This window comes from Chaetomium globosum, genomic scaffold (genome assembly GCF_000143365.1).
Source record: "Chaetomium globosum CBS 148.51 scaffold_2 genomic scaffold, whole genome shotgun sequence".
NCBI classification, from domain to species: Eukaryota; Fungi; Ascomycota; class Sordariomycetes; order Sordariales; family Chaetomiaceae; genus Chaetomium; species Chaetomium globosum.
Genome location: NT_165977.1, coordinates 1245354 through 1257570, shown reverse-complemented (window position 1 = coordinate 1257570; position 12217 = coordinate 1245354). Strand labels below are relative to the sequence as shown.

General features: G+C 57.5%; 3 protein-coding genes across 3 annotated transcripts in view; all 3 read right to left on the bottom strand.

Annotated features, from left to right (window-relative positions):
* CHGG_02524 (uncharacterized protein) overlaps window positions 1–779 on the bottom strand; it is a gene marked incomplete at both ends in the record, with an annotated part of 5140 nt that extends 4361 nt beyond the window's left edge. Inside the window, 2 exons of the mRNA XM_001229039.1 lie at window positions 78–697; window positions 754–779. Coding sequence (XP_001229040.1) covers window positions 78–697; window positions 754–779 — 646 coding nt within the window. The remainder of the gene's footprint in view (window positions 1–77; window positions 698–753) is intronic.
* A 1463-nt stretch (window positions 780–2242) lies between these two features.
* On the bottom strand, window positions 2243–4499 carry CHGG_02523 (uncharacterized protein; the record flags this gene model as incomplete). The annotated part of the gene is made up of 3 exons (XM_001229038.1): window positions 2243–3143; window positions 3233–3604; window positions 3661–4499. The coding sequence occupies 3 exons, from the start codon at window positions 4497–4499 to the stop codon at window positions 2243–2245; spliced, it is 2112 nt and encodes a 703-aa protein (XP_001229039.1).
* A 1922-nt stretch (window positions 4500–6421) lies between these two features.
* Window positions 6422–6931, bottom strand: CHGG_02522 (uncharacterized protein; the record flags this gene model as incomplete). The annotated part of the gene is made up of 1 exon (XM_001229037.1): window positions 6422–6931. The coding sequence occupies one exon, from the start codon at window positions 6929–6931 to the stop codon at window positions 6422–6424; it is 510 nt and encodes a 169-aa protein (XP_001229038.1).
* Window positions 6932–12217: the final 5286 nt, after the last annotated feature.

Here is a 12217-nt window from a genome sequence, read left to right as displayed (position 1 = left end):
CCCACCCCCTTCCACCCCCCCCCCAAAGCACCCCCTCCCCCTTCCCACCCCCCAAAACCCCCACCCCTATACCCCACCAACCCTCACAACCCGCCACGGCACCTCCAACCCCCACGCCCTCCGCCCCGCCCACTCGCGCACCTCGCGCCCCGCCACCGCCGCCGCGCGGAACTGCTCCCGCTCGCGCGCCGTCAGCTCCCCGCGCAGGTGGTGCGACAGCGTCCGCTGGGAGAGCGCCGGGCCGTCGTGCCGCATCTCGGCGTCGTCGGGGAGGAGGATTACTTTGGGTGGTGGGGGCGGTGCGGCGGTTGGGTTGGTGGTGGTGGTTGGGGTGGCGAAGAGGCGGAAGGCGAAGGAGGCTTCTTCTTCTTCTGCTTCTTCGTCGAGGGGGGTGGGGTGGGTTTGGTTGGTGGTGGTGTCGTTGTCGTCGCTGTCGCTGTCACTGTCGCTGTTGGTGTTGGTGTCGCTGTCGCTGTCGTTGTTGTTCCTTGCAGGTTTGGTTGGGGATGTAGATGTGGTTGGTTGTGCAGTTGCTGGTGCTGGCGTAGTGTTTATTGGGGCCACCTCAAGGTCCAGTGAGAGGAGGCTGCCAAGGCGGGCGTTGAGTTTCGCCCGCAGGGCTGCTGCCACTTCATCGTCTGCCTCTGGACTGGAGTGACGGTCCGAGGATGAATCGTAGAGATCCTCTCGTCGGACGCTGCAGGGTTCAATTAGTGGATCGGCTTTGTTGTGACATTGGGTGACGAAACTTACCGTTTTGCGTCTGGGAGGTCAAACATGGTAAATGGATTAACTGGGAACAAGTTTACGAGTGACGGCGGATCGAAAATCGAGGTGCTGGTGAGCAGAGTTGGGGATGTGAAGCTTGGTGTTGAGGTTGGCAATTTTCGGCAGCTGGCAAACAGATGTGCGCCGGCTTGAGGTAAGGCCAAGCAAAACCACCAATATTAACCCTAACCCTGTAGATCCAGCATTCCCAGCCCCTGGATCCCAAACCCCTGAACTCAAAAGTAACTATCTTACTGCCACAATGAGCGATTCGGAGATGGCCTTCCGTCGTTGAGTTCTGCCATGACTTGCAGACCGCTATGGTCCGTTTTCGGAGGCTCACCCGAACGGCTCGGGAATAGCACCAACAAGGACAAGTCGAATGGCCTCGTGATGTTTCCCAGAACTAGAGCAAGAGGTTGAGCCCCTGTGGGTGGGTAACCGGGTTGAGTCTCGCATAGCATAGTCATTTCCAGTGAAACCACGCCGTCGTATACACAAGGTTGTAATAACATCGGTAGTTGCGGTTGACGGCTGAAGGTAACCTCTGCGGATAACCTGGGAAGATATAAATAGATTTCCAACCCCTTGAGCCCCATCCGAGCATGTTTTGAACAAAATGCACAAAAGCCATGAAACAACGCTTCGCAGAATTCGTGACTCAATATGTTTCAATTTTAGCTCGCTATGTACAACGCCGTGCAAGCGATGGGTACACGGCAATGCTAACTCCCCCCGCCCCTTTCCTCCAGCCAGTACATACACGCCAATGAAAGTAGCAAGGAGTATCAACGTGGTTTGACCCAAGCGACAGACAGTGAAGGGGAATCCACTCAAACTCATCAGTCGTAAATGCAATGTAACAGTAAAGTAGAAGTGTGAATGGGGTAACATAACATGTGGTATCAATCCAAACAGCCGCTGCTTGCTCTCCATGAAGTGTAAATGTAGACATCACAAGTAAACGAAGGAATGGGGGTGGATCGGGTAATGGACAGAACCGGTGATGAAACATGTCGGAACAAATGAAAGGAAACAATAATAGGAGAATAAACGATCACAACCTCCCCGCCCCCCCAAGCGCAACCAAGGTATTCTGCCTGCCATGCGAAACGAAACAAAACAGCAAACAGAAAACTCAAACACGGCAACAGTTGTTTTTCGAGACCGAACCGAGCCGACCCCCCCCTATGTACCGCCAAAAAAACACACGGCCCTATTCTGTGTGTTATCGGTACCGTAGTCCCCCTTTTGTACTCCCCACCTATCCGTTTTCCAATTGTGTCTTCGAATCGCATCGGTTCGAATGTGTTGAAGGTTGTAGGACAGCAGCTGCTGGAAATGGCAAGCTGCTGATCAGAGCGACGGCGTGGTGTTCTCCTTTTAATAGTGTACAAATCTGTCGGCAAGTGATATGTTGATATGTTATGTTGACCGATTACGCGTGAGCGCTCGAGTGTGTGCGTATGTACCCTCACGCCGTGTTCCACGCATAGCCGTATCCACCTTGTGGTGCGGTCTGCGCAGCACCCGCGGCCGCATGGGGATGCGTCTCCGCCTTCACCCCGTGGTGATGCCCGCTGGCGCCACTCCCGGCAGTAGCAGTGGGATATCCGTACGGCCTCTCCACGCCGTGTCCGGGCCCGCCAGCCGCGTCTCCGCCGCCGCCCGCGGTCGTCGTCCAACCCTGCGACGTGGGGAAGTAGTCCCGAGGCGGCGGCGCCTGTCCGCCAGGTCCGGCAGCCGCAGACTGCGAAGCCCCTCCGTCTTGGGCGTAAGCCCCTTGCTGTCCCGCCCCGATCTGCGGAGGCGGGGGAAGCGCCGGGTGTTGGCTCTGCGGGCTTGTTTCCGGGGCCGGGTAGCCGCCGCCCTGCGTTTGGGGAGGTGGCGGGCCGTAGCGATACTCGCCCGACGCGGTTTCGTTCGAGATGGACGAGGTGACCGACTGGTGGCTCGCATGGCGCGGCGACTTGGATGGCCGCGGGTTGGCATCGCCAATGTAGCGGGGCACTGCGAGCGAGTTGTCCGGAGAGGTGGTGCCCGTTGTTGAGGAGAGGGAGAGGTGGTGCGGCGGGGCTGAGGTGTAGGTTGCGAATTGGGTGCGGATTGGGGGTTGAGGTTGTTGTTGGTGGGGATGTTGGTGATGTTGGTGTTGGTGTGGATCGTGGGATGCCGAGAGCGGGAGCTGGACTGAGGGACCCATCGAGGTCGGTTGCATAGGCATTTCTTGGGGTTCGGCCGTGAAGGTTTGAGCCCCGGATAGGGGCATCTTCGGGTATGGATCTGCGGGTATTGTAGAGGCTGGGTAGGTTGCCGACCCGGGAGTGTGCGGCATCGAGACTTGCGGCGGAGGGTTCCATGTTGTTGGGTAAGAGCTACGCGTGTTTCGTTAGTTGATTGCCCCTTTTCTCTCTCCCGCCGTCGCTCGTCCTGCGTCAGCGTAAGGCTTGGGGTGAAAACTCACTTGGACCGCATCTGCATCGGACTTTGCGGCATTTGCTTCGGCGCGGTAAATGTGAATGCAGACCGGGGTACATCCAAGCTAGACAGGCGCGGGCGCGAGTCGTATGGGGGCTTGTTGAGGATGACAGCCTGCGCGACGATACCATGGCCCGTCTCGACTAATGTTTGTCCCCGCGAACCAGCACTCGACCCAAGCAGCGGGATCTCCTTCCTTGCCTGGAAATTCCTCGGACTCCGCCCACGCACAACAATCGGCGCTGTCGTCATCTCGGAGAGCACTAGTTTCTGCCCGTTGGCCAGGGTCCCGTGCAACTTCAGGTGTAGCACAAAGTGCTGTTGGAGCTCCTTCCTCCTCCCATTGTTTGCCGTCGCTCTGGAGTCACGGGTTAGCAGTTATCTTTTGAAATCTGGTCGGTGCATGGGGCTTACATCCTGAACTGCAGCCGCCTCCAACCGATCGGGTAAATGGCGTAATGGTCGCCCCCATTTTCCTCCTCCTCCTCGGACGGCGGAATCAGGGGTAGCGTCGGGGGCTCTTGGTCAGGCGCTTGGTTTGTCTCGGGCGAGTTCGGCGGCGGCGTCTTCCAAGGGATCACGATAAGGCGCACTGGGTGACCGTCGACGGATTCAATCGCCGAGATGCTGACCTCCATGTTCTTGATCTGGCTCGTCTCGCCCGACTCGAGGAGCACCGAGAGGGGGATCTGCGGAAAGCATAGGCTGCCGCTGATCTGGAAAAGGTTGCGTCGGTAACACGTCAACTCGGCGTTGAGTGCGTTGCCGTCGCCAGCTCCGGAGGGAAACTCGGAGAGAAAGAACATGCCGTGCAGCTGCGCGTCAATCTCCATCTCATGGATCCGGCCCTTTGCGTCAACGATGGTGTGCTTGTCCCCGACCTTCTTGAACGACAGGAGCTTTTGGTCATGGTTTGGCGGCTTGTAGTCATCCCGCAGGTCCTGGACCATCTCGGTGTACGGGGCCTGGTCTACTTGCGAGTATGGCCGCTTCAGGCTGTTGATACTGGGGATGTTCATTGATGGGTGCGGGTATCGGTCGTACGGCTCGCCCTCCTCTTGGCCGGGCCGGCCAGGTTGGTATTGCGGGTAGTCCATAGTGTGGTGGCTCCTGGGACGCACAAGATGCGATGATGATGGTGGTGGCACCGATGCTGATGGGTCCTGCGGGTTAAAACGGCCAGCCATTTGTACCGGATTTCCATAGTTGGACCATAGGTTGCCGTGTTGCGACTCAGCCCTCAGCTCTGCCATCGTGTAAGTCGCTGTGGCTGACATGGAAGCATTCCCTTATCCCCAGGAGCAGTCAACTCTATCGCTGCAAGACTTGGATGGAACAAGCAGCTAAACTGTGACAGGACCTGCCCTACGCCTCCTCTCCTGTGTTCAGCAGTACGGCGTATTGTTAGGAAGCGTGGAAAGATGGGCCACTCTGAGATCAAAACAGGTCGGGTTTTGGTCCGGCGGTCGAAGGGGAAGAAATGGCAAGAATGGACCGCAAGCCACGACCGGGTTGTAGGGGCAGCGTGTATGTACTTGTATGTATATGCTAATACCGTCAGGCGCTGGACGGGGCCGTTTTTATGAGAGGCTTCGGCACTGGCCCGAGGGGGTGCGGCAAGGACACAGAGAGGCGAGGCCAAGGCTCCCCGAGCGGCTCCTCATGGGTGGGCTCCGAGGGGAGTGTTGAACACCGCTTGCAGGGCCGGTGCAGAAGCGTTCCAACCATACAGGGAAGGAGGTTGAGAAACGGGGGCGATCTGGCAGGCATTCCCGAGGCCCCTTGCTCTTTCAGATGGGGCAAGATACCGGCCGGGGCCCTGACCCCATCAAGGACCGGGGTGTGATTGCACCCCTTCTCAGGCATTAACTGCTATGGTTTGTTTCTCCTGGGCTGATGAGGCAAAGAGGTCCACGGCATAGGATAGCATCGTCTTGATCTCGAACCCAGCAGTCCAGTCCCATAGATCCCATAACTCATCATCTCCGGGCAGCGCCTAGAAACAGTACCGACACACCAGCTTCGAGGTGACGCGCGAACCATGAATGGCAAGGGCAAGGGTAACGAGAGGGGTGTATCTAGGTACCTCGATGACCATGCAAGACAAGGTCAGAGCTGTTCAAGACAGCCCTGCCCTGCCTGACCTCTGCCGAGCGGGAAGCAACATCAGCAGCAGCAGGGCCTTCGGACACTCAGTGCGCGGGCTGGATGAGGAATGGCCCGCCGAGCAGAACCATAACCAGCAGCAGGATGGGGGTACTGTGAATGGCTGCGAAAAGGGGGGGCGCATCTTGCTACGCCAAGCGATCAGAGGGGGGGATGGCGGACAAACGGCACGTCCGCCCTCGGCCCCTCCTCATCCAGCCTGAGGTCAGGCAGAAGGTCCCCGGTTCGACCTTCCAGGTTCGGCCGAGGAAACAGGGGCATCTGATTAGCACGAGAAATCCTCCGAGGTGACTCTGGGTGGGCAGCTTGCGACCCCGCAATTTTCTAGAAGACCGTTGGGTGATAAACGCGCCGATGAAGGGCCCCGTCCTTGAGAGGGGGAAAAAGTCGGATTCACGAGATTACTCTCGACCAGGGTAGACAACAACGAAACCGACTGACCCCAGCAAAATTCGGCTGGCGGAGATGCGCACAGTCCACCCTTGCCCTCCCCCGCTCTATCGACATCGCAGAGGCAATATCGGAGTCGCTATAGATGGGTTCAACCACCGTTGCGAACGCCTCTTTGACATTGCAATTGGCAGGAGAGGCTTAAACGAAATCACCAGCTACACACAAAGTAGCCGCCACTCTTGTACGCCAGGATATCGCCGTGGTTTGGTCATGACCCGCAACGTCCAGACCGAGCCAAATGACGGGCTCTCGCGGCAGAAAGAGGAAGTTGGGGCCGTTGTGGACCGAGGCAAAGTCTCGAGTCTGCTCCGCGTGCACGACGCGTTGTCTTTCGCTTCCTCTCAAGCAGGAAGGACACACAAGCGATCGGCGGAATCATTTGTTCAAGGAAAAACGAGGAACGAGAGTTGATGGGTCAGGACTCGGTCCTGTTGTGCGCGTGCCCCTAAAAAGAGGGCAGGCGAGCGAGTCGTGCAAGAGTCGTATCCGCATGTTATGGTTGTCCCAAGCAGCTGGGTGAGAGCGCGCCGTTGCTCGCCTGGTTACCGCTGTAACTTCATTGATGATGTGCGTTTCTTGCTGATGATTCTTGCCCAGGGGGGCTCACAGCGGGAGCCGAGTTCCCACAGCCGGTGGGGGGCAAGCTAGGGGGGGCCCGGGCTGCGCCGCCCGATCCGGTCGTAGCGCGGGCAGGGAAGACGCGCCTCAGCATCCGAAAGTCTCCCATGACAAAAGCAAAAAAGTGCGGAGGAAGCAAAACGGCGCCGCTTGACGACATTCCCGAATGGGAACTTGGTGCCTGGGCCCGCTTGCGCCATGACTCCGTGGAGACAGTGCATCCCGGTCCGCTCACAAGGTGGCTCGCGGCGAGACAAATCCACAAATCGACGTTGACCTCAAATCGAACTGCCATTGCTTTGCAGGTGTGGTGGCACGGCATCCCCATACATGTACGAAGACGGCAAGACGAGTTGCAAATGTCTTGGGTGCCGGCATCTTCAGGTGGCTTGTCGAACCACCGCCACTCCCCGACTATCAGCCGCCTCGAGCCCGGTGTGTGGTCCATCTTGGTCTTTCCCCTTGCCACGGCCACCGGTGAGCCTGGCGATAATGATGATAATGATGATGATGATGGGCGAGGTCACGCCACAGCGGATGCAGGCCATGGCTTGTTGAATGGGTTGCTTGCTGCGTCCTGCACGGCCAGCACGACCTCGCTCTGATTGGACCAGGCGCGCGGAACCGAAGGTACTGGCCAGCAAAGTTGACCTCTCAGACCCTGTTCAACAGCATGCCCCGTGCCGCATCGTGCATAGAGACAATGGAGCGGTGGTGCAACTGGCTGTCGTGGCAGGGAGTGTACTCCGCGGCATCTCGATCTGCGCAAGCTGCGTCGAGTCGCTCTATCGAGTTGAAGCCCCGAGGACTGCCTGCTCGATCAAAACGGCTGGCCCGCCGCAGGCAGTAACTCGAACTATTCGTAAAAGTTCCTGATTGCAGGGCTCGTCAGCTCGTCTTTCTTGGCGGCGGTTGACTTGAAAGAAATGGATATCGCTCGGTCACAATTTGGTCTTCCGGGGGCCACACGTGCAGCATTGAGGTGTGCGATTCAATGAATTTTAAATTACCCTGCAGGCTGGGGAAGGGAGGGGGGAGAGGAAGGGAAGGTGTCCAACCGCCGCTGTTTCTAAAAACGGACTCGGCAACGGGCAACGGGCCACGGGCAACGGTGTGTGGGAGCAAGTCACGCCCATCTCACGGCAGTCTTGTCTCGCAATCGCCGAAGGACCAGTCCTCTCTCCCTTCCCCGTCCTCTCCTACTTCCTCAGCCTCAATTTCTGAAAAGCGACTCCTCACAGCTCGTCACCCGACTGCAGCCCCCCGCCCCCCAAAAAACAATCCATAACCACGGTCCGCGCGAAGCGAACCTCAAAAAAACCCAGCGCAGGCTTCGGAAATACCGTATTTCTCACATCCGGCCGTCTTCGTCCGGATGTGGCGACGCTAGTAGTTGCTTGGCCTCCGGGATGGAGTGTGGGAGAGCGGGTCCCGTCACACCAGGATTTAAACTTTCCACTCCTCGTTCTCCCCTCTCGTCATTGTTGGCCGGCTGCTCGACACACACGGGGAGCAGGTCGAGAAATGGCGGGCCCCACCCACGTCAAGGACAAGCCCGTCCGGCTGTTACCGGTGGCTGTCCGTTGCAATTGCAACTGTCTGAGCTTGTTGGTGCGTGGGCGGACGTTGCAATCGCGATCGCATCGGGCAAAGTCAGGGGACTGGCCGCGGAGGATTTTGTGAGATCTGCCCAGGGCAGCTACGGATGCGACCTCTGTTCCCGCGCGCACCTGTCTGGCGCAGCCAGATCCTCTGTTGCTGGAAACATCGCGATAAGCACGACGTCTTGGGAGGAAACAAAACGCAACGGCATGGGACAGGGGCAATTGGCCGTGCGTGCACTGCAAAGGGGGGTTGCCACGTTCTGAGCAAAGTCCCCCAGTGAACCATGTGGCATGTGCGGCCGAACGGTTGCCCGTCGAGCCCGCGCCAATTGCTTGCCAGCTGTCCTGGCGTGCCTGGATAACGAAGGCGACTGGGTTCGCCCCTCGCATCTTTTCAAGGGTCGGCGTGTCTCATTTCGTCCCCCAAGCCGCCCAGGTTCTCGGAAAAGGAAGCGAGGCTCGCGTTCACACAGGCTGTCAAGCTTAACAACGCGGAATCAACTCCGTGGAGCCTCGGTGTGGGGCTAGGACAGGATGCAGGAGAAATTTACCATCTTCAGAACCAATACTCAAAAGCCGACGGCACCAAGGACCGCTGACACTTCGCCTACCTGCCTCAGCACGCGACAGGGTACAAGATGCAGACCGGCGTTTCTACAAGCACGAGGCAAGTTTTGTATCTCGTTTTCCCACACCTGGCATCACGCAGCCAACCGTGCCAGCAAAAGCCAGGGTTCGAAGGACTGTGTAACACTCTGCCCGGAACTTCAGCGACCCAGAATCTTCATGCGCCTCGATCTTCTCACAGCCGGTTTAAGGCTATATTTGCTGGCTAATATAGTGGCCGCCACACAACTTTGCTCGCCATTCGTCCTCGCCTGGCGCGCCAGGCTTGCAATGTTCTGGGCCGCCTACTGCCCTGTTTGCAAAACAATCGCACCTTGACAATGGGGGAAAACTATGCTACACTACCTGTCGGTCACGATGCACTCCGTAACAGCTACAAGTGATGTCTAGCATTGGTGACCGATGTGACATCCTGTCTGCTTGCCTCGACAATGGTTTGACGTTGCAGTGAGCCCGGCTGTCAACTCTCGGCTACACTTATCCCCCGCACAACGCACCCCAGCACAATTCCCACCAGAGTCGCAAGATCGACTACTAGCCTTCTTTCTTCTCCGGACCGATGGTGGGGAAGCGAAAGACATCTGACGCAGCCATGGTCAGAGCTGTCGAAAATAGAGCTGGGGCAATTCAGTACGACTTGCAAACCTGCGGCGACACCTCAAGCGCTCAGAAATGGCAATCGCACCACGATACCAAGGCGCCCATCATGACATCGCGCTCGACCGACGGAAGGATTCGGACGGCAGCTCAAATCTCTCGGTTGACCAGGCGGATGGTGCGCTAGCCTCCTTTTAGCAACATCCTCCGGTTCGCCGAGCAAACGAAGATCTCGGTCCCCACCCTCAATACAGGAGCTTGCTCGATCGAGGAACGCCTCCTGCGGCGGACATGGCTGAATCATCGATGTCCGTCTCGAAACGCGCCAGCCGATGGAAAGTGCTCACAGCAGCTTTGATCTTGGCCAGACGGATTATTGGCGGCTTTGCAGCTTCTTCTGCTTCCCGGCCAACAAATTAAGCCTTCGCAGCTTCTCCTCCTCACGGTTGGCAAGAATGGCGGCGTGCAGTCGCCCTCTACCCCACTTTCACAAGCTTTCGAGCTGCCTGCTCAGCCCGGATCACCAGATTGCCCACCCTCGGGAGCCCGTCTTTCTGGTTGCATCGATATTGAGGGCCTTCTAAGTAAAGAAACTCGATATTATCACGCATCGGCCGTCTCTACTGTCGATAGAGGAGGGGGGGCGGGCTGCAGCCCTACCCATCTCAGAATCCCAGCTGCCGAGTTATCGCGAGTTCTCTGGAACCCCGGCCGCCTGGTCTCAATCTACTTGCCACAGATTCATGTCGTCGATCTTGGATTGAGGCGTTTCTGGGAGTAACAGAATGATAACGAAGCCTTCTAGAAACATGGCGACAATATCCCACTGTCACCCGAATATCCAACCTAGAGTTAACTTGGTAAGAGCCTCCTCGATCGCCAACCATCACGATATCCACATGCACCCCGCAATTGGAGGCCCAACACAATGATATGCAGCTCGAACTCGCCCGGAACGGCTCGACCGAGACATGGCGCACTTCCAGGTCTTGCGCCAAGAAGATTTGGACGGCGCCAGACGGAAGGAGGAGGAGCCGGCAAATTTAAACAGAGGGCCCGTGGCCGTCAGCGTGAGCTCCCCGTGTTGGAGGGTCCTGTCGCTGCAGGTAGTGTCAGGCCTGCTGGCCGGCTAACGAAACACACTGGTCATTGACCACGATAACTATCCAGGGTTCCGGGAGGCTGGTGTTTCCCCAGCGGTGACAACGTTACTTGCGAAGTGCCAGTGGGTGCGGGAAGCCATCGGCGCCATGCAAAACTCCCTCACGGGATGATACCCTGCCAATCGAATCCGGGGGCGTCTGCCGTAGGCTATACAAGAGGGGCGCCGTTATGACCGAGCTAACGAGTTTAGCCTGGAAGGGCCGATTCGGCGGCACTGGCAATTTCCCAACCAATGACAGTTACCAATTACCCAGCTGGAGAAACAAGGTGCGGCTGCGTGGATTGTGGCGCACATTTGCTCCCACTCTCCAGGCCTGTCCCCTTGCCTTTTCTGTCAACCACCTGTCTTCCTTCGCTTGAACGTTGTCCCGCAGCAATGATTGGACTCGTCCGCCTCGCTTGCGCACTCCTCGCAACCGCCGTGCTTGGGTGGTTGTCGACAAGCAAGCAACCCTAGTTAACTATTCCCTTGACAGCCTCCCTACTAACGAGGACGCCCCCTTGACGAAGTCGACACCCCTCCCCCACACCACGAATGATTGAGGGATTGCATCTGGGCCGGAATTTACTCGCTAGCGTTGAGGAGGATTTCGCGCTGAAGGGGTTATCCCGCAAGCTGACCTCGCAGCAGCGGAGCCTGTGGCTTGTGCTCGCTCGCCTGGCCCCAGTTTGCCGTGGTTCCGACGAAATTCGTCCAAACTCCATGCTAACTCGACCCCGGTTCGCGTTCCTGGCGGCAACCCGAGCTTATCCGTCCCAGTCCAAACTCTTTTTGTCAACTGACAAAGCCGATGCAAGTTGCCAAGTTGGGCACTCCGATGCTGACCAAGAAGGATTTCGATGACGGACAGCGTGCAGACACTCCCGGCCTGCCGAGACCGGAGCCTCAGTACACTACTTGCACACCACATACTTGTTGTGGTAAGTGAGTCTTTGCCTTCACATCGGTCCTCCGTTTGATAAGCAACCGGTTCAATGCTTGAACATCACATGGGTTCTGTCAACCGAGGACTGGGTCGACTTATCCTGTTCCTCAAACAGGCATGGCGCTCCATGGATCGAGAAATGAGACAATGCGGGCAAAAAGGACTTTTCAGATGGCCCTTCTCCAGTTCCACATTCATTATGACATGGATTTCCACTACCCTCTCCACCAGAACTTTTGACTCTTGTTTTAAAAGACGTCGCTTAACGTTAGGGAGTTGATCATGGAGGAATAATCTCGGCACTGATCCGAGACATGAGGAGCCGCCGTCGTTGGAACCGTGTCATCACAGGGGGGCGATCGGGACGTCACTACACAGCTATCTCACGATTCTGCGGCTGGGACTCTTGGTGGGCTTCCAACGTGAAACATTGGCGAGGTTCGAAACGCTCGAAACACTCGCGGCGATGGGCGCGCGCTGCCCGCTTGTTTCCAGTTTCCCCAACAGGCGACAGGGCTCTCTTTCCTTGCCCTGATCGTTTTCCATTTGCGGAGACAATGCCGGTCGAGTGCAACCCTAACTCAAACCCATGCCCTTGTTGTTCAAGCTCGAGTCGAGGTTGCAGCGCCAGCGACGGGCAAAACTGTCACACAATCACTCGTTACACTCCACTCGCGGCGTACCTTGCAGCCCAGGAGGGCATGTCTGAACGGTACCTAGAAAGAACGGGGCCTAATTCAACATCCGTGATTCGCGACCCGCATAACCCATTCTTCCCTCATCACGGTCGCCGTCCCATTTCGAACGTCAACTCCG